The 20,619-nt window shown below is 39.6% G+C and overlaps 1 protein-coding gene across 1 annotated transcript in view; it reads left to right on the top strand.

Moving 5' to 3' along the window:
* LOC131234453 (autophagy-related protein 13b) overlaps positions 1-18,101 on the top strand; it is a 35,373-nt gene extending 17,272 nt beyond the window's left edge. Inside the window, exon 4 of the mRNA XM_058231344.1 lies at positions 17,397-18,101. Within this exon, the coding sequence (XP_058087327.1) occupies positions 17,397-17,817 (421 nt within the window). The 3' untranslated portion in view covers positions 17,818-18,101. The remainder of the gene's footprint in view (positions 1-17,396) is intronic.
* The last annotated feature ends 2,518 nt before the right edge of the window (positions 18,102-20,619 follow it).

The following is a 20,619-nucleotide window of genomic DNA, read 5'->3' on the forward strand; positions in this document are numbered from 1 at the left end:
CTCCTTTCTCTTTTCCCTTACCCATCCATATGTGGACACGTGCATCCGTACGGGATGCCACGTGTGGGCCCCCTTTTGGTACCTTCCCTCCTTGATTCTCCTCCGAACCCTACCTAATCCCTAAATCCGTAATTCCCAAAAATATCCCAAATCTCAATCCCTAAATCCCAAAACCCGAACGAAAATCTAATTTATTTATTTTTTTTGTAAATCCCTTTCCCAAACCTGATTTTATTGGCATCATTGTCTTTTCACGTAGTTGTTGTACTACCCATGCTAGATTGGAAGTCCCTACTTTCAAGTGGAATTCCCAAAAATATCCCAAATCTCAATCCCTAAATCCCAAAACCCTAACGAAAATCTGAATTTTTTTGTAAATCCCTTTCCCAAACCTGATTTTATTGGTGTCATTGTCTTTTCACGTGGTTGTTGCACTACCCATGCTAGATTGGAAGTCCCTACTTTCAAGTGGGTCATTCTCATAATACTTTATATTTTCGTGCACCGTGTATGTGATAGCCAGGCCATTTGTGTTACAAATTTGAATTTTCTGAATCTATTATGTGGATATGCTTGGTTTTACATGTTGAATGCTGAAATTAATACGTCATTGATCTCACATCTTGTATCCTAGGCTAGTTTCAATCGTCATACATCAAATTTGGTATCATAGCTTAGGTCTAGCGTAGGGTAGGTGTGTGACGAAATTCATTTACCAATAGTAGAGCATATAAATCGCATATAGCTTGCTGAATTTTTCTGATTAGGCTTGTTGAATTTTCTGCTTAGGTGTTTTAAAAAGTCCTATATTGTTGGAATTTTCAGATTTATTGACTTTAAGACACCTAGTTGCTGAATTTTCAATTTTGACCTTATTAGAATCATTCTAAGACTGTCAATAGGGTTTAAGGTACTTGGGGTCATTATACATAAAATACATGTGCATCATATAGTATCACATTGAGCGTCATCAAATCTGAATGTTGCATCGCATTCATCATATAATACACATACAGCTAGGTTGCCTTTCATCAGGGTCGTTTATGTGTACTATTTGATGAATGCGATTCAAAATTTGGATTTGATGACACTCAATGTGATACTATATGATACACATGTACTTTATTTATGATGACCCTATGGACAGTCCTAAAATGATTCTAATAAGGTCAAAATTGAAAATTCAACAACTAGGTGTCTTAAAGTCACTCAATCTGAAAATTCCAACAATATAGGACTCTTTAAAACACCAAAGCAGAAAATTCAACAAGCCAAATCAGAAAAATTCAGCAAGCTATATGCAATCTATATGCTCTACTATTGGTATATGAATTTCGTCGAACACCTACCCTACCCTAGACCTAGGCTAGGCTATGATACCAAATTTGATGTAGGACAATTGAAACTAGCCTAGGATGCAAGATCTGAGATCAATTACGCGTTAATTTCAGCATTTACCATGTAAAACCAAGCATATGCACAAAATAGATTTAAAAATTCAGATTTGTAATACAAAGGTCTTAGGCTATCACATACGTGGTGCACGAAAATATAAAATAATTCGAGAGTGGCCCACTTGGAAGTAGGGACTTCCAATCTAGCATAGGTAATGCAATAACCACGTAAATAGACAATGACGCAAGTAAATTTCTGGTTTGGGAAAGGTTTTACAAAAAAATTAGATTTCGTTAGGGTTTTAGGTTCATGAATTGAGGTTTGGAAATTAGGGTCCAAGGGGTTTAAAGGATATAGGAATGATGTAGGGTTGGAAGGACATCAAGGAGAGAAATGATACGAAACGGAGACCACATGTGAAGGTTTGTACGAACACATGTGCGTACGTGCGGGCCGGGTCTACACGTGGATGGGTAGGGAGCGAGAAGAAAAGGGATGGATTGGGTTAGGGTTTTGACAGGTTTAGAGAGGTTGTGAGGGAAGGGAAAGGAGGAAGAAAAGAGAAAAGGAATACCTGGTTGGAAAAGAGAAAGAAGAAGAGTGCACCTTGGGAAATATACCCTTCCACAATTCAATTGGAAGGGAGGGTTTCTCACAAACCCTAAGAAACAAAGAGGAAAACACCCTCACAAAAGAAAGCTTTTTTTTTTTCCTTCTAAAAAATAGTCCATTAGGGTTGGACATCCACCCCCCTATGCTCTTATAATGAAATTTCAAAATAGTTACAACTATGCCACTCGCTTGATATGGCCCATCATCCAAAATAAGCAAACTAAAACACTTAACTATTAATCTCAACTGTCAAATAAATCCTAAAAATAACAACAACAAAAAAAAACACATAAAACAAGCAAGATCAGGATATAAGGGGCCCAGATCTAGTGGTCCACCAATGGCCTGATCGAAAGATCCAACAGTCGAATCAACACAAAATAAAAATCATATGACTAAAACTCTCCCAAGCAACCCACATGCATCATCCGTAGGTGGGCTCTTCCTAATGCACGTCCAATGCATGTGGGTCTTCAAAATGACCCATCTGGAACTCGTCTCTCATCCACAAATAGAGTTGCGCTGATGTGGGTATTCGCCTCCATCTCTGGTATGCCCGAGTAGGTCCTCCAATGTCCCCATCAACTCTCCTCGGCTGAGAAGAATTCACTACTGGTGAAATAAAGTTGTTGTAACGCTCGAAGAGGTCGGGATCAATGCGTTGGAATTCTGCCTCTGTAATGCAAGTGTTGTCTGACTCTGGCCTATTCTTCCGCTTCATGAGGTATTTCTGATATCCTCCATCGCGGGTAAAGACCGCTTGGTGGTCCAAAACATCCTTAATCTCCTTTTTCCAACCAGGTAGTGATGGAAGAGAAGGCAATGGGTGGGAAGTAGGGTCTGATAAAGGCCATGGGCTGGGGACGGGGTCAGGGACACCATCATCTGAGATAGGAGAGAGGTTTGCAGGAAGACTAGAAGATGGATGTGTGGGTCCATCACAAGGCACAAGGTCCTCCACGTTGAATGTTGCATTAATGCCCATGTCAGATGGAAGATCTACCACATACGCATTAGGGCCCACTTTTGTCAAAATTTTATATGGACTTGCACCATGGGCATGCAATTTCCTCGCGGTTCCCTCTGGGAATCGTTCGGGCCTAATGCGGACCATAACGTAGTCGCCCACCTGAAACTCCTTAAACCTAGGATATGAATCTATAGAGATTTTAATGTTTATTACTAGCATTAATGTGCTTCTTGATCATGAATATTCCATACAAATGGTTCTGCGGACTCAGATGTCCTATGTGAAACGGACATGGGTATGAGATCTACAGGCGTTCTAGGCTTATACCCAAATACTATCTCAAATGGACTCATTCATGTGGACCTATTGATGGAGTTGTTGTATGCAAACTCGGATACGAGCAAAACCACATCCTGGGTCCTAATATGGTCTCCCACCAGACATTGTAGCAAATTCCCTAAGCTTCGATTGACAACCTCCGTCTGACCATCAGTCTGAGGACGGTATGCCAAAGAGAACTGCAACTTAGTTCCCATCATGTGCCATAGAGTTTTCCAAAAATAACTTATAAACCGCACATCTCGATCTCACACAATGGTCTTTGGTAGACCACGCAGATGAACTACCTCTCCAAAGAATAGTTTATCCACATTAGTGGCATCAAACGTTTTAGAACATGGGAGAAAGTAAGCCATTTTTGAAAAATGGTATACAACTACAAAATTGGAATCCTTATTTTTTTTTATTGTATTAGGGAGCCCAAGCACGAAATCCATGCTAATATCAACCCATGGGGCGTGGGGAACTGACAAAGGTGTATATAAACTAGTGTTCTGCTTCATCAGCTTTGCCAACTGACAAGTCCTACATTGCCCTTTAATGTTAGCCACGTCTCACTTGAGACTTGGCCAATAAACAAGGGCATAGTTTTGTCATGACCAAAATGACCAGCTATCCCTCCAGCATGAAACTCCCAGACAAGAAAGTCACGGAGGGACGTACAAGGTATACATAATTTATCACCTCTAAACAAAAACTTGCTTACCATGATAAACTCACTACTACCCGTAGACTGACCATTTAACAACGATACATACACCTCTCCAAAATCTGGGCAACTAGGATAATCTTCATTTAAACACTCAAACCCAGTGACTTTGACGCTTATGAAGTAGAGTAACGCAACCTTACATCTCAACGCATCGATAGGTTTATTCTTAACCCCGGCCTTGTGCTTCAACACAAAAGTTTACTCCTAGAGAAATTGGACCAACTTGGCATGCCTCGAGTTCTTCTTTTGCGAGTTGAGATAGCATAAAGCCTCATGGTCAAAGAATAAGACAAACTCCTGCAGTAATAGATAATGTCGCTAATGGCGCAAGGACTGCACTACCGCATTAAATTCCTTGTCATAGGTAGAATACTTTTGTTTCACTTCATTCAGCTTCTCTCTAAAGAAAGCGACAGGGTGAGTGACAGGGTGCCCTTCCTGGCTAAGCACCCCATCTATACCCACACCAGACGCATCACAAGCAACCTCAAACACCTTGGAAAAATCCGAAAGCCACATGACAAGAACTTCAGACATCTTGACTGTGATCTCCTTAAACACCCTAAAGGCTACTTTAGTCCATTAGAATTCCTCTTTTTTTAATGCAATCAGTAATAGAAGTCATAATGGAACTAAACCCTCTAATAAACCACCTATAAAAGGTGGCTAAGCCATGAAAGCTACGCACCTCATGAATATTTTGCTATGCAGCTCAGGCTAACTAACTATGGCCTTGACTTTCTCGGGATCCGCAAACATGCCCTTAGATGACACGATAAAACCTAAAAAGATGACATTATTAGAAAATAACGAACACTTCTTGACATTGGCATATAGCTTCTTTGCCCTAACAATCTCACACACTTGCCTCAGATGGTGGAGGTGTTGTTCCTTAGTAATGCTATAAATAAGGATGTCGTCAAAGTACACGACTAAGAACTTCCCCATGAAGGGTCTCAACACCTGGGTCATCACCCGCATAAATGTACTTGGGGCATTGGTCAGCCCAAAAGGCATGACTAGTCACTCGTACAACCCATCCTTCGTTGTAAAGGCCGTTTTCCACTCATCACCTGGGGTGAATACGGATTTAGTGATACTCACTCTTGAGGTCTATTTTGGAGAAAATTGTGGCATTGGCCATCATGTCCAACATATCGTCAAGACGCGGTATAAAAAACCGGTACTTAACGCTAATCTTGTTGATTGCTCTGCTATCCACACACATACGCCACGTGTCATCCTTCTTAAGCATCAGCAGGCCAGGCATGGTACATGGACTCGTGCTCTCCTGAATGAACCCTTTCTTAAGAAGCTCGTCACATCGCACCATGTACTCGAATCTCTCGATGTAATCCGATATAGGCATTGACCATTACCTCAAGGACTACCACTGATCCAAAAGGCAATCACAGTAGTAGAGCAGGTCGTATTTTTCTTTAAGAAGTTCTTTCATGTCAACCCATGATGTAATGGGTTCGTCTCCACGCCACTCTGCCTTCCACACTGTATTGGTCCAGAATAACTTTGCTTGACCTATCAATTTCATCTTAACAAACATCGCTTGACAATGATCTGACATGTCATGCCACTTGAAGAAGCGGTCCATGTCAGCTAGCCAGTCAAGGAAATGCTTCGGGTTCAAGCGACTATTAAAATTAGGAGCATCGACTTTGACGCTCTTCATAATCCGTTCCTCAAGGTCGTAACGATCCCGCAACTCTCTACGGGCCGTGCAGTTGTACATGACTTACTCCCTGACCAAAGTTCTTATTACAACCCCTAATGGTTTCTACTAGAAGTGGACCCTACTCAACTGGGTCCTCATCCGCTAGCTCTGCTGCCTGAGACTGGTGGTCTTCTTTGGTGACGAGGGTACCGTAAGATGTAACATCTAGTCGCGTGATATGCTGAAACCTAGCAGTCAATTGCGCGGCCGTGATCCTATTGTGCGTCTCAATGGCCGACAAATGACAGTTAATCTTTTTTAGAGCCTCGATAATCTAATCCGGGTTCATGGTGGGGAATAGACCAACACTATGACCCGTTCACGTTTGTATATACTAAACGACCCGAATGAGAGACTAACTAGCTGAATGTGTACTATATGATGAATGCGGTGCAAAAATCATATTCGATGACTCTCAATGTGATACTATACGATGCATATGTATTTTATGTATGATGACCCTTAGTACCTTAAAACCTACAAACAACCCTAGAATGATTTTAATAAGGCTAAAACTGAAAATTCAACAACTAGATGTTTTAAAGTCATTAAATCTGAAAATTCCAGCAATATAGTACTTTGAAAATACCCAAACAGAAAATTCAACAAGCTATATGCGATGCTCTACTATGGGTATAGGAAATTTGTCAAACACCTACCCTACGCTAGACCTAGGCTCTGATACCAAATTTGATTTAGGACGATGGAAACTAACCTAAGATGCAAAATTAGAGATCAATTACACATTAATTTCAGCAATCAACTTGTAAAATCAAATATATCCACAAAATAGAGGAGGAAGTTCCGAGGTTAGTTTATATGTTGTATGCAGAAATTAATGTATAATTGATCTCACATCTTGCATCCTAGTTTAGTTTCAATTGTCCTACATCATACAGGAGGAAGTAAAGGCAGCGCTAGTGGCACATGGCAAAGATAAAGTTTTGAGACCACATGGGTTCCCCCTTGCATTTTTTCCAAGTTTTTGTTAGGTGATTAGTCAGATTTGTTGTACTTTGCTATCGAGTTCATTGATTCCGGCCAACTTCTGCTAGAGATAGGGAACTCTTTGATAGCGCTTATCCCAGAATCGCTCACGAGTGCATTGACTCGTGTCATTGGGCTAACAAAAGGGGTTTAATTTGCAAGTTGGACCTGTAGAAAGCCTATGAGTACATAGACTAGAGGTTTTTGGACTACTTGCTGGGCCAAATGGGATGTGGGGATAGATGAAGTGGATATAGGCCCATGATAGGTCTACAAAGTTTCTTGTCCTCATCAACTACTCCCCCTTTCTATTCGTGGTTGTATCGAAAGCTCTCAGCAGGATGCTGAGCAATGGCTAGTCTTTGGGTTTGTTTGGAGGGTTCAAGGTGGAGGACGCCGTCCTTCACATCCCCCAATCTCCAATTCGTTGATGATACACTCATCTTTTATGAGGCTAACGAACCTATGGTAGAAATTTGAGAAATTTTGTTAGGTGCTTCGAGGCAGTATTAGGCTTGAGGGCCACAACTTATTCAAGAGCAAAATCCTCAGGATTCACTTGTCTGTGGAGGAAGTCGCTACAATGGTCGAAGTGTTTGGCTATCGGCCAGGGTCTTTTCCTTCTTCATATCTTGGTCTTTCCCTCTATGTCAGCACGCCTGCTAAACACTTTTGGTACAAGGTTGTTGAATGGATGCTCTCTATAGCCTGATGCTTCATTGGCTTGGATTTTGATGGTGTTTGGCTCCCACCTTGTAAGCACATTCTTTCAGACATCGAGGTTGAAGACCTGGATCGGCTTCTCTCCTGTCTACAAGGTATTCAACCTTCTCCAAGTGTGAAGGATTTGATGATCTGGTTGAAAGACTAATCAAGAGATTTCTTGGTGCAATCTTTTTTTTTTAATCCTCTAGTTTTATGTGGGTACGAGGTGCAGTCACACGGGCCTTATTTGGCATTATAGAGCCATCCCCACCCCCCCGGCCTTTGCCCAAGTCATCGGCAGAAATAGGGGCTTACCATCGATAACCTGCAAAACAGGGCTATGGTGCTTCTGAATATTTGACTTGTGTATGGAAGATGAGGAATCGACAGACCACCTTTTTGTTCACTGCTCTTTTGGTAGAAGAGTGTGGGATGAAATTCTAGCCTATCTTTCAATTCCTTGGGTGACGCTAAGCTTTATATAGGGTCTTTTCATCGCTTGGCATGAAGGTGGCCACTGGAAAAAGGTAGATTGAGATGGTGGTTGGCCTTGCTCGTTGATCTCTAGACCCTTTGGAGAAAGAAGAATAATTGTTGTTTTCGGAATTGAGGCGGTCATCTCTTGGATGCTATTACAAGGGCTACAATGTATATTCGTGAGCGGGATTCCTATTTTTGGGTTTGTTTTTTTCTTAGTTTGCCTTTGTTTTGTGTTTTGGCCTCTTGGCCTTCTTAATAATATATTTGCTTTTCAAAAAAAAAAACCTATGATAAAAGTAAATTACAAAAGAGGTAATGGACACTCAAACCAAGGGATTTGGAGATTAGAACCTAACTTGGCCAATCATCAATTACATCATTGGCATCCCTACTACCATGAACAAAGGAAACAAAGATCGCGTTCCCTAATCTCCTTCATCCAACGGAAAAAAAAAAAAAATTTAAAAATTTAAAAAAAAAAAAAAAACTTTAAAACTAAAGGATGACGACATTAACGGTGAGCCTTCTTTTTTTAAGGATGTTAATTATGTTAGCTGGCTGATCCTTCTTCATTTTGTTCTAGGCTCTAGCATCAATTAGAAAGCCGTTGGGTTCCCTCGTAGTTCATAGTTTGGGCATAAACATCAATTTTGGGTGTTCTTTATCAATTTAGTGCATCCATTGGAGGAACTGATCATCCTAAGTGATAAGTTTGTTCAACTCTTTCAATTAAAGTTCAATTTCTCTAGTCTACAACATCATTTTTTGTACCAGAGCAAGTTTCCTCGTTTCAAAGCCTAGCAAGGGACTAGAAATGATGAAAATTTTTAGCATTATAAAAATGCCAAAAAGATTGCTAAGAAAGTCATGAGGCTAAACTTAAGGCTTATGATGATCTGTCCAATAGATTGGAGACAAGGTAAGAAAGATGTCTTCGAACTTGTAAAAATGAGAGAGAGAAGTGTAGGAACCTAGATCATGTTAGATGCATCAAGAGCGATGACCAGAATATATTAGTCAAGGACAATGAAATCAATTAAAGTGGAGAAGCTATTTTCAAAATTTGTTATAGTTACAACCACTCTGAGAGCATGGGGATAGGAGTAACCATAAAATCAAATGACGTCGGAGATCATAGGTACTTGGGAATAGGATATTTGAAGTGAAAGAAGATTTGAGAAAGATGAAAACTTGAAAGGCCCTTGGGCTAGATGGTATACAAATAGAGGTTTGAAAGTGCGTGGGAGATATTGGGTTATTTCGTTGATTAAATTGTTCAACAAGATTATAAGATCAAAGAAAATGCCAAACGAATGGAGGAAAAGTATCATGGTACCTGTTTATAAGAATAAAAGAGATATATAGGATTGCACTAACTATCGTGGGATTAAACCTATGATCCATGCTATGGAACTATGGAAAGGTGATTGAGTAAAGATCAAGGCATGAGACAAATATATTGGAAAATCAGTTTCATTTCATGCCAAGGAGGTCTACCACTGAAGCTATATTCCTACTTCAACAATTGATGGAGAAATATAGGGAGAGGAGGAAGGATCTCCATATGATCTTTATCGACTTAGGGAAAGCATACAACAAGGTCCTAGAGAGTTAATCTAGTAGTATTGGGGGGGAAAAGACTTTCAAGAAGATATATATTGACGTGATTAAGATATGTATGAGCCTACGAGGGAGCAGTAACAAATGTGAGGACCACTAGTGGAGAGACGAGTGAGTTCCTAATTACTATAAGCTTGCACCTTGGCTCGGAATTAAGCCCATACCTTTTTGCATTAGCATCTGCAGGAAGAGATCAACTTGTGTATGTTGTTTGCAGATGATAGTTTTAATTGACAAGACGAGGAAAGCCGTAAGCACAAAGCTAGATTTTTGGAGTGCTTTAGAATCTAAAGGATTTAAAGGTAGTTGGACTAAAACAGAGTATATGGACTACAATTTTTTCATAACAATAAGAGTGGATACGGGCAATTAATTAAGACTAACAATAAGAGTGGATATGGGCAATTAATTAAGATTACTGACCAAGAAGTTCCCAAAATGATCACTTCCAATATCTTGGCTCAATAATTCATGAAAGTCGAGAGGTTGAGAAGGATGTTGCCCATTGAATTCAAGCTGGATAAAAGAAATGGAGATGTGCCATGGGAGTTTTATGTCATCTTTGTGTACCACTCAACTAAAGGGGAAATTTTATAGGATAGCTATAAGACAAGACATGCTTTATGGGACAGAATGTTGGGCAGTTAAGGAACAAGATGTTCGTAGAGCGAGTGTAGTTGAAATGAGGATGTTGAGATAGATCACTGGCAAGACGATGAAGGATAAAATTAGAAATGAATGCTTTCGAGGGAACCTGTGAGTAGCACCAATAGGTAGTAAGATGAAGGAAAGTAGACATGGCTTGGTCATGGACAACAGACACTAAGAACTGCACCAGTTAGGAGTGAGTTGGTGCAAATTAAAGGCTCTAAAAGGTCAAGGAAAGGCCCAAAAGGACATGGGTGGAGGTAGTAAGAAAAGACTTGATGACCTATCGTCTAATTGAAGTTATGGCCCTTGATAGAGTGGAATGGAACATGATTCATGTATCCAACCCCAATTAGTTGGGATAAGGTTTAGATGATGATGATGAGCGAGTTTCCTAATGAGAATTGTGCTTAACTTTATCACAACCTCGAAACCTTAAATCCCAATTGTCCTCAAATTCCCCAAACCCTACCCTAAACCCTAGTTCCCCAAATTCCCCAAACAATATACCCAACTTCTTAGAGTCTACTGTAGCCACTGTTTTGCTTCCATCTCCAAGCCCTACATTGTATCACCAATCCCGTAAACCTGCCCCCAAAGCTGTCGGAGAATCTGTCCACCTCCAACTCCTAACCCATTTTATTAAACTGTCCCAAAAACTGTCCCAGAATCTGTCCACTTCCAGTTTCTGACCGTTAGCTGGCCAGAAAACTGTCCCAAAGATCGTGTGAAAAGATGAGAAATTCAAAGAACAGTGCCAAGATTGCATTATGGCCAGTGAAGAGAACATCACAGTGAATCTTATTCTGAGGTGGCAATTCAAAGAGAACATGTTGCTATGGTGGAGTTTGAGGCCCTGATTGAAGAAAGTGTGATATGAAAATGAAGGTGTGTTTGAAGAAAGCATCACATCCATTATTGTGAACTTGAAGGATCAATGTTGGATTGATCGATAGATCAATGGATGGGTCATTGATGACTCTATAGATGGATTAAGTGAACCAATGAATCTTTCTTTCTTTTTCTTTTTCTTTTTCTTTTTTCTTTCTTCTTCCTTTTTTTTTTTTTGTTTTTTTAAAACTATTGATGGATCAACTCTTTAATCCATCAATGCATTCACTTATGGATCAATTAAGGAATCATCGGTAATAGATCAACTTGTGATTTGGAGGACCAACAAAAGGATCTGTGGATGGCATTGAAACTAAACAAGGGTACATCAATGAATAGATTGATTGAGAAATTGATGGACAACTCCATGGTCAAATTAGCAAGCTCTGAGGAGTGTGCTTGAGTCATGAGTGATTTGTTAATTCCATTCCAATGACCATCGGTGTGGATGGATTGAAGATCAATAGTTAGGTGGACAATGCAGTGAAGATCTCTACTCGTAAAGGTGCAAAAGAACCAAATAATGCACAACAATCTGAAGCCCAACGATCATCAAGCTGATCTGACGCATAGGATTACATCATCAAGTGCACCAAGCATAGAAGATGCAACATAAAGGAAAATCTAATCAAGATCCAGATTGGATACCATTGTTGGCTGATTAAAGATCAGTCCCACCAAGGGTCCATATTGAAGATCAGGTCCATGCAATGGTCCACATTGATATTTGGATCACATCAACAGTTCAGTTGGCCTGATTGAAAATATCAACCAGATCAAGTCTCTTGATGAAATATCAGGATTGAGTCAACGGTATGATAGATCTATCAAACAACATATCCAATTCAACGGGCTAGTTTGACAACTAAGGCCACAAGCCAACTCTTACACCTCTTTAAGTTTTTTTCTACACAAGCCATTTGAGAGAGAGAGAGAGAGAGAGAGAGAGAGAGCATTGTACAGCCGCATAGGCCCAGAAATACCCATATAGTTTTATCAATGTTTTAAATAGCTTCGTTATGTAATGAGTAGCTTATGTTGTGTAGCGTAGCTTAGCCTTAACACCACGTAGCTCATGAAAATAGCTTAAGTCGCGTGTAGCCATTGTTCGGAGCATCTCTGATATTAGCAAAATATCCCTGATATTATCCGATCTCCATCTCGGTGATACCAATGACAATTGTGGTATCAGAAATTCCGAGTATCAGCGATATATCGCTAAGTATCAGCAATATATCGCCAATATTTTCGACTGTATATATTCTATGTGTCGCTTGTAACAACAATGTAACGCTAATATTTTCTAATAGTGCACTGATTTGTGCACCTTTTTGTCAATCGCGTGTGTCTGTATCAGTGAGTTGGTTAAGCCCTTGGAAGCTGAATACCGAAGATACATGAAGACATTGAGCATCAAGGACTGAAGAAACAGATAAATTGAGGTGCCTTAGTGACCCAAACCTTAGAACCAAAACAACCTAGCCTATAGATGATTCTAATCTTAATAGGTAAACCTTGATTGATCATCCCTTAGCCTTAGGATTCAAATTGAACATGATAAGTAAGGCTAAAAGAGGTGCTAAGGTGTTGTAAAATACATAGCCCAAAACAACAGTTTTCGAGTGGTCCTCAATGTCAATGGGTCTTGATGGAATCGAAGAAACAATCTAGCAACCTAATAGAAATATTCCTGGATTTTCTCAATGGGATTGAAGGATAGTTCGATCCTATTAAAAGACTTTCGATCCTATCGAAAGAGCTATTAACTAGCCGTTTTATAGTTATTGCAACATGAACTCTATAAAATGGGCATTCGGTTCTTGGGCATTTTGATGGGTTTTTGGTGTAATAGAAGCCTACGTGATTCCCCACTCATATCCCTCATCCTAAGCCTCTAAACCAAAGAGATCTAAATTATCTTCCTTGTGATTTATCACTTGAATGAGCATTCTAAGCTCCCTTTGAAGATGAACTTGATCTCCTCCATATTGTAGAGATTAGATACTAAACCTATAGTCAAAATTCTGTTTAAATCCTCTAGAACACCCATCTAGGTGAATTCCATAGGAAATCAACTACCTCTCTTGCCTTGGTCACTTTATTGGCACATCACATGCAAGACGAACGATTGTAGGAGCTGAAGCATCGGCGTCATCGATCGGGGGAGCACAAAGGGAGCTAATTAAAGCACGAGAGAGCATCGATCAAGCAACCCAAGGAAGGCGCTACAAAGAGGCTCAATCCGACAAGTAAATGTCATTTGTAAAGTCTATTCATACTTTTTCCTTATATAGGATTGAGTATAGAGTTTGTGACCCAAACTCACATAGGTTCTTGTGTAGGATCGTATCGCCACCAACACAGATGAGTACATGTGTAAATCCTTGTGTAGACCTCCAGCGGGAGTGTGCGCTTAATAAGTCCTTGTGTAAGCCTCCGATGGGAGTGTACATGTGTCAAAGTCCTTGTGTAGGCCTCCGACGGGAGTGTACGTTTATAAGTCCTTGTGTAGGCCCCCAACAAAGTGTGCTTTTTTAAAGGTTAGGGGTGAACCTATTGAAAACTCCTAAGATAGTGAATACCGGTACATTAGAGGAGAGTGCGTCTGCCGGGAGTGAAGCAGGGAAACCGAACCATTATACATGCTTGTATTTGGAATTGTTTTTTGTTTACATTTCTATTTATGCATGTGAGTTAATTTGTTGAATTATGAATACATAATTAGATGAATGCTAGGTGTTGAATGGTTAGCAAATCTCACAAACAAGTTCACTATCTCCCTTATAGACTAGTTGCTTAATTGGCATATCTTTTGTAGTATATATGATCGGACCCACTTTGTCTTAGAAGCCTTAGTTTTATTTTTCCTTCTTAGCTTAAATTGGTAAGTTGTTCCAATAGGCAATTAAATCTTAACTGTAGAATTTTAAATTGGTCTTAATCCCCCCCCCCCCCCCCCCCAGACAGGAGTGTATGTTTGTAAGTCCTTGTGTAAACCTCCAGCGGGAGTGTGCGTTTGTAAAGGTTAGGGGTGAACCTATTGAAAACTCTTAAGATAATGAACACCAGTACATTCGAGGAGAGTGCGTCCGTCGGGAGTAGAGTAGGGAAACCGAACAACTATACATGCTTGTGTTTGGGATTGTTATTTGTGCACATTTCTATTTATAGTTATGAGTTAATTTGTTGAATTATGAATGTTAGGTGTTAAATGATTAGCGCATCTCACAAACAAGATCACTATCTCCCTTATAGACTAATTACTTAATTGGTATATCTTTTGTAGTCTATATGATCGGACCCACTTTGGCTTGGAAGCCTTAGGTTTTTTTTTTCCTTCTTAGCTTAAATTGGTAAGTTGTTAGAGTAGGCAATTAAATCTTAACTGTTGAATTATGAATGCTAGGTGTTGAATGATTAGCACATCTCACAAACAAGATCACTATCTCCCTTATAGACTAATTGCTTAATTGGCATATCTTTTGTAGTCTATATGATTGGACCCACTTTGGCATGGAAGCCTTAGTTTTACTTTTCCTTCTTAGCTTAAATTGGTAAGTTGTTAGAGTAGGCAATTAAATCTTAATTGTAGAATTTTAAATTGGTCCTAATCCTCACCCCCCCTAAGACTTAACCATAATTTTATAGCTCTGCCATGCTTCCGCACGCGCCATGGTATACTATTCCACGCAATTTCATTTTCAACTGTATAAATTCGAGGTGTTGCTTGTATCACCAATGTATCAACGATATTTCGATAATATGGCCACTATATCAATATCGCCAAAAATCTATTTATTTAAAAAAAAAAATCATTTCAAATATAATTTTTTTATGGGTGCATGGTTTATGATGAAATGCATGTTTGTATGTGTTTTTGTGTATGCTTGCATGGATGGTTGGATGGATGGATGGATGTGTGTGTGTGCATACATGCATGGTTGGATGGTTTGTTTGTTTGTTTGTATGTATGTATGCACGTGCGTGCATGCATGGATGGATGGATCCACCATTTTCCCCATATTTTTCTAATGTTTCCCTAAGTCAACGATACATGCTTTTAGGCCCCATTAAAGGGAAACTTATTATTTGATTCATAAGTACGTAAATATGCATTTCTTTTTTTTCCGCTATTATTTGATTCTTAAATATGCAAATATGTGTATTTTAGCATCTCCTTAAGTTTCACTGAAAAATTCCAACGGTTCCCCATGTTTCCCCACATATTTGGAAATTGGGGATATTATTAGCAACAACAATGTTGTTTCCGTATCCCCAGCCAACAAAACATGAAGCAATGCCAATACTTCTAACACTACTTATAGTCTATGTTGCATGCTGATTTTGCATGCACTACACACTATATAGCCTATGGTACACGCTACATAGCTTACAGTACAAGTTATTTTTCACTAAAACATCAAAATCAATTAATGCTTCCATTGGTTTGTTACATTTTTCATTTTTTAACAAAAATTAGTTATTTCAGTGATTTTAGTAAAAGTATATAAGTAACAATATAAAGCAGTCAGGTTGCTATTCCTTTACCTTGATACTTAATTTTTACCTATTTTTCCTACTATTTTAGGTTGTGTTTGGTTGCACCAAATGTCATTAAATTTCATAATCAGACTAATTTGGTGCAAAATATCATGAAATTTCATGATATTTGGCACAACCAAGCATGACCTTAACTTAAAATCTAGAAGTAGCATGTAGCTTACACTACATGCTTAGCTTAAGCTTCATGCCTTAAAGAGGGGTGAACGTGTAGTGGCTATATAAAACAATGAGTTGTATATAGAAGGGGTTTTAGTAGATCATGGACTCTATAAATTGTTTCTTTTATTTGCACTACTAAGCTTTTCTTCTTTTCTCTGCTTTTTTTCTTTCTTTTCTTCTTCTTCTTCTTTTCTTTTTTTTTTTTCCCCCAAGATTAATTCGGAGTAGTTCGATTATTTTGGCTGGCATATGTGGGGTCAATAGGACTCTATAGAAGATTTCTAGATTGATTGAGAACTATATAAAGGCCAACGAGGCCATAAGTATGAACTATGACATGAATTAACTAAGTTCATTCGAGAATCTTTGGTATGAATAAACATGAAGCTTCAAGGCCCAATTGATGGCTTTAAGTTGAAGTTATTCTTTGAGTTTCTTTAGTTAATGATGTTACAAGGGTGATCTTCTTTATTTTGTTCTAATAGCAATACCAAAAGGCTATTTGGGTTTCCCTGCCATTTGTATTTTGGGCCTAAATTGGGTCCTCATCCGTCGGATTGTACACATACGAGACATGGACTGGTCTGGCCCATTTGCAACTTAATGCGACTTCTCGACTTCATTAGCTTTGTAGTTTAAGGTTAACCTACAACTCGATGTTTGTGGGCTCCCTCTCTTGATGTGTGCATGATATCCAATCCATCCATCATGTCTGGGCTCTCAGGCTCTCATAGCTGCCCCAAAATCATGCTGAAACAAAACTCATGTGTGCCACACCACAGGGAACAGTTCGGATGGGGACATGATTAAAAAAATTCGAGATTGTGTTGTGCCACCGTTTTTTGTATACACTATCTAACCATTAGAAGGTCGGCCGCCGAAAGGATTAATGGACAACCCAAAATCCATCCATTAAAATACTCAGGTGGTCCACACCATGTGATTAAAGGCATGATTTTAAATGGTGTGGCCCACCTAAGTTTTGGATCCGCCTGATTTGAAAATGAGGGGGGCGCACATGATGGGGGATTGGATGCCACTCACACATCACGGTAGGCCCCACATGTTGTTACCGAAGCCTAGTAGTGGATGCGGCCCTCTCTTCCTCCCTCGCTATCATGGGTCCAACTCAGGCAGGTTGGGTCAGTTGGGGGTCAACCTGACCTCAAGAGCATTGAACGTGCAACCCGACCCGCCCCCACCCGAATTCCAACCTGAGGTGCCTGACCCATATTCCTATACTCAACCCAACCCGACACAAATACATGTTGATTATTCCCAACCTGACCTAAATCAACCCGAACCCGAACCAATTTCCAACCAGATTGACATTTTCCAACCTGAACCCGAACTTAGGATCTTGACAACCCAACCTGAGCTTGGGTCCAGGTTTACCCAAAGCCAAATTGCAGCCCTACTTGTTATACAAGAAGATCTAGGAAGATTTCTCATAATACCTGCACATGAAGCTTGCACGAGCACACGCTCGCACACATACACACACACAAAAACAGTGCTCCTTGTGAGCAATTAACCTTTCAGGATGCACTCAACTAACATGTGAGACATTTTTTTCTTGCTTACAGATCTGAATCATTTGATGGGAAAGGGCATGTTGGCGAGGAACTAGAACCTGGAGTTCTGTTACCAATAAGAAAATCCCAAGATGCTGCTGTCGGCGCCCTTGTACACATGCTAAATACCGCACCACCCCTCCGTCAGGATTGCTCTAACTTGGAACAAGTCTCCAAAGCTGAATCTTGGAGCAAAAGGATTCAAACCAATGATAACTCAGAACCTAGGGCAGAGGCTGTCATTCAGAATGCTGCCTCAGATGCAGGGATCACGGAATCCAGGCTTCTCATGTTGAAAACAACAGAGGAAGCAATGGAGGAGTTGAGGGGTTATAGAGAAATGAAAGAACTGTTACTTAGGCAAGGTGGACACCAATCGTTGGATGCTGCCCCAGTGGTAAAAACCCTAGGTCGAGGATCTACAGAATTCTGATGATGCCAGTTCGGTTATGTACATATGTACAGAGTTTCTTTACTGACAGCGCCCTAGTTTTCATGCGTATATACAAGGTAATGCCTGGCAGCCCTTGAAACTCTAGTCCATGTATCTATAATGTAATTATCTTTGAGGGTTTTTCTATGTGCATGCATTCGTTGATTTCATCTCTTATGCATGGGGCCGGTAATCATATCACTGTAATTGGAATTGAGAGGTGGTTGCTATTAATGGATGCAATGTACAGCTGAGACTTTTAAGGTTTCTTCATTTTAGTTTTATCAGTTGTGTTTGTTCGCTTTGCTTATAATCATATTTCTGAAAAAGCAGGGGCATTTTCGACCTTTGGCAAGTCATCCGTACGTATGGGGGTTATTCTCGCAAGGTAAAAAGAAGTGGGCTTAAAAATGTAAAATGAGCCATAAATGGGTCGTACAGTTGTAAATTTCTCCTTGAAAATAGATATAGCCATATAGGGAGTGAATTTGTTCGGAACGTCTCACCCAGCCGCGGCACAGGAATATATGTCTCCGGGGTCACAGGAAGTAGCAGATACTTTGCAAGGCCACCCCGAAGTATGGGTTTTTATCTCCACCGTCCCTCCACTTTAGCATATCATTTTAGTACGTGATACCAAAAATGAGGCAGTTCCAAGTCTCAAGTGGACCACACAATAGAGATTAAACACATCTACTGTCGAGAACATTTTACGAGCCACACAAGTTCTGGATCAAAATGATATGTACATTTTTCCTCGGTCTATATGACCTTATTAACAGGTTGGATGGAAATTAACCATCACGGTGGGGCTTAAGAAGATTTCTACAGTAAGCATCGCTGCTTCCTGTGGTGTCGTCCACTTGAGCCTTCAATCTAATCAATTTTAGGATTGTACCATAAAATGACATAGAAAGATGGATGAACGGTATGGATAAAACCCATACATCATAGCAAGATGGATGAACCGTATGGATAAAACCCATACATCACGGCAACCCAAACAAGATAGGTCCCAAGATAGGGCCCCGTCCCTCATTATCGTAGAAAAAACCTTTTACCTCAACAGTGATGTTTTTGTTGTCAATGCATGTGCTCACGTGAATCTTGACAAAGGGAAAAACGTAAAGTTGTATAGCCTCAAGAAGGTTTCAACCTTCAATAGTTTGCGTTGAATTCCAATTGTTTCTCGTGATATTACCTTTTTCTTATTTGTTCCGGTGTCTTTAAACCAAGGAACCGAACGGATAGATGAAGCAGGTGGGTCCAAAGGGGTTGCGTTATCTGTGCAACTGGACCACAGATAGATTAGGTAGTGACCTTGCCACAATAGGGGCCCTGACATGATGTGGTGAGATTTGATTGATCACAATCAGATATGGAGCCCAGCTCATATTTGTCAACATCACATGCCCAATCAAATCCCACTCATCAGTAACCACCGATAACCCTGATAACAGGGGAAATGGTTTGGCTGGTGTACCATACATGCACCACCTATGCGTGCCATGTAAAGACGAGCATTAGGTCTAGTTAGGGCTCTTAATGGAGCGAGTTAGATCCGATATTTGATTCGCTCCTAACCCGTATAACAGGGAGTTGGATCTTAAAATAGATTTGATTAATTAAATAGAGCATACTCAGTTTCATAAAAATAAAATAAATCCGAATCATATTCGGGTCGAATCTGGATCTAGTGGTTAGATTCGATCGGATCCCTACTATTGTAGGCTTGAAGTTGTCAACCATTTCAACTTCCACAGTAGTAAATTTTGTTTCGACTTATGCTCTTCATACTTCAATACTCATGCATGATTTAAATTGAAAATATTTCAATTGCACTATTTTATTACTAAATTAAATATATTATCTTATATCTTTCTATATTTGTGATGTGTTAGATTCGGACCCGATCCAACCCGAATTCTATGACTATGTTGATTTTTGAATCGGAAATGGATATGGCTATTTATAAGTAGATCGGGTATGGATATCACATTTTTTATCCAAGTCATATCTAAATCTAAATCAGAATTCGACTACGATTTCAAAATTGGAGCCGAATGCAACTGAATTTGACGTGAGGAAGGAAGTGAGGTCGAGCATCGTCTTCCTCAAGGGATAATTGTTCCAAATCCACGGAACTTTTCTGGACTCCTCACAGATAAACTTTGAATCCATGAGGAGAATAAAATAGAAATAATTCTAAAAAATTCAAAATAATTTGATTGATGATGAAAAAAAGCCATGGAAGAAGTTTTGGAATTAAACTACAACTAAAACTCATAGAATTCACAACTTACTATAAATAGTAAATTATTATTTATAGACAATCATGATTCAGACAGGTGCGCATGGTTTTTGGCAAAAAATAGTGTCCTATTTGGCTTCACCATGCTGCTCTCCTAATTATTCTAAGCACTTTTCATGTTGGGTGCAACTCTTAAAGCGCAATGAACAAAGAGTTGCACTCAAACTAAAACTTACTATAAATAGTAAAAATGAAATAAAAATATGAATTTAACCGTCAATCTAATGTTGTTTCACAAATTCAGTATGGGCAACCTGACATAGTTAGTTGGGTGGCTAAAGTAGCTTGTCCTACCCCAAAATCATATATGGTACGTCTGATAGTTCATTTTGATTTGCGAGATAACGTCCGTTTTAAGTTTTGATGGTCCGGATCACTTCTGTCATCCACCAGGCCTTTTCTGATCCATTTTGGTCATGAAACTATCTACGACCCGCTCTACATCAGGATCCCATCTAGATCCGACCCATCGAGAGCCCTAGGTCCGATTA

Source organism: Magnolia sinica, chromosome 19 (genome assembly GCF_029962835.1).
Source record: "Magnolia sinica isolate HGM2019 chromosome 19, MsV1, whole genome shotgun sequence".
NCBI lineage: Eukaryota > Viridiplantae > Streptophyta > Magnoliopsida > Magnoliales > Magnoliaceae > Magnolia > Magnolia sinica.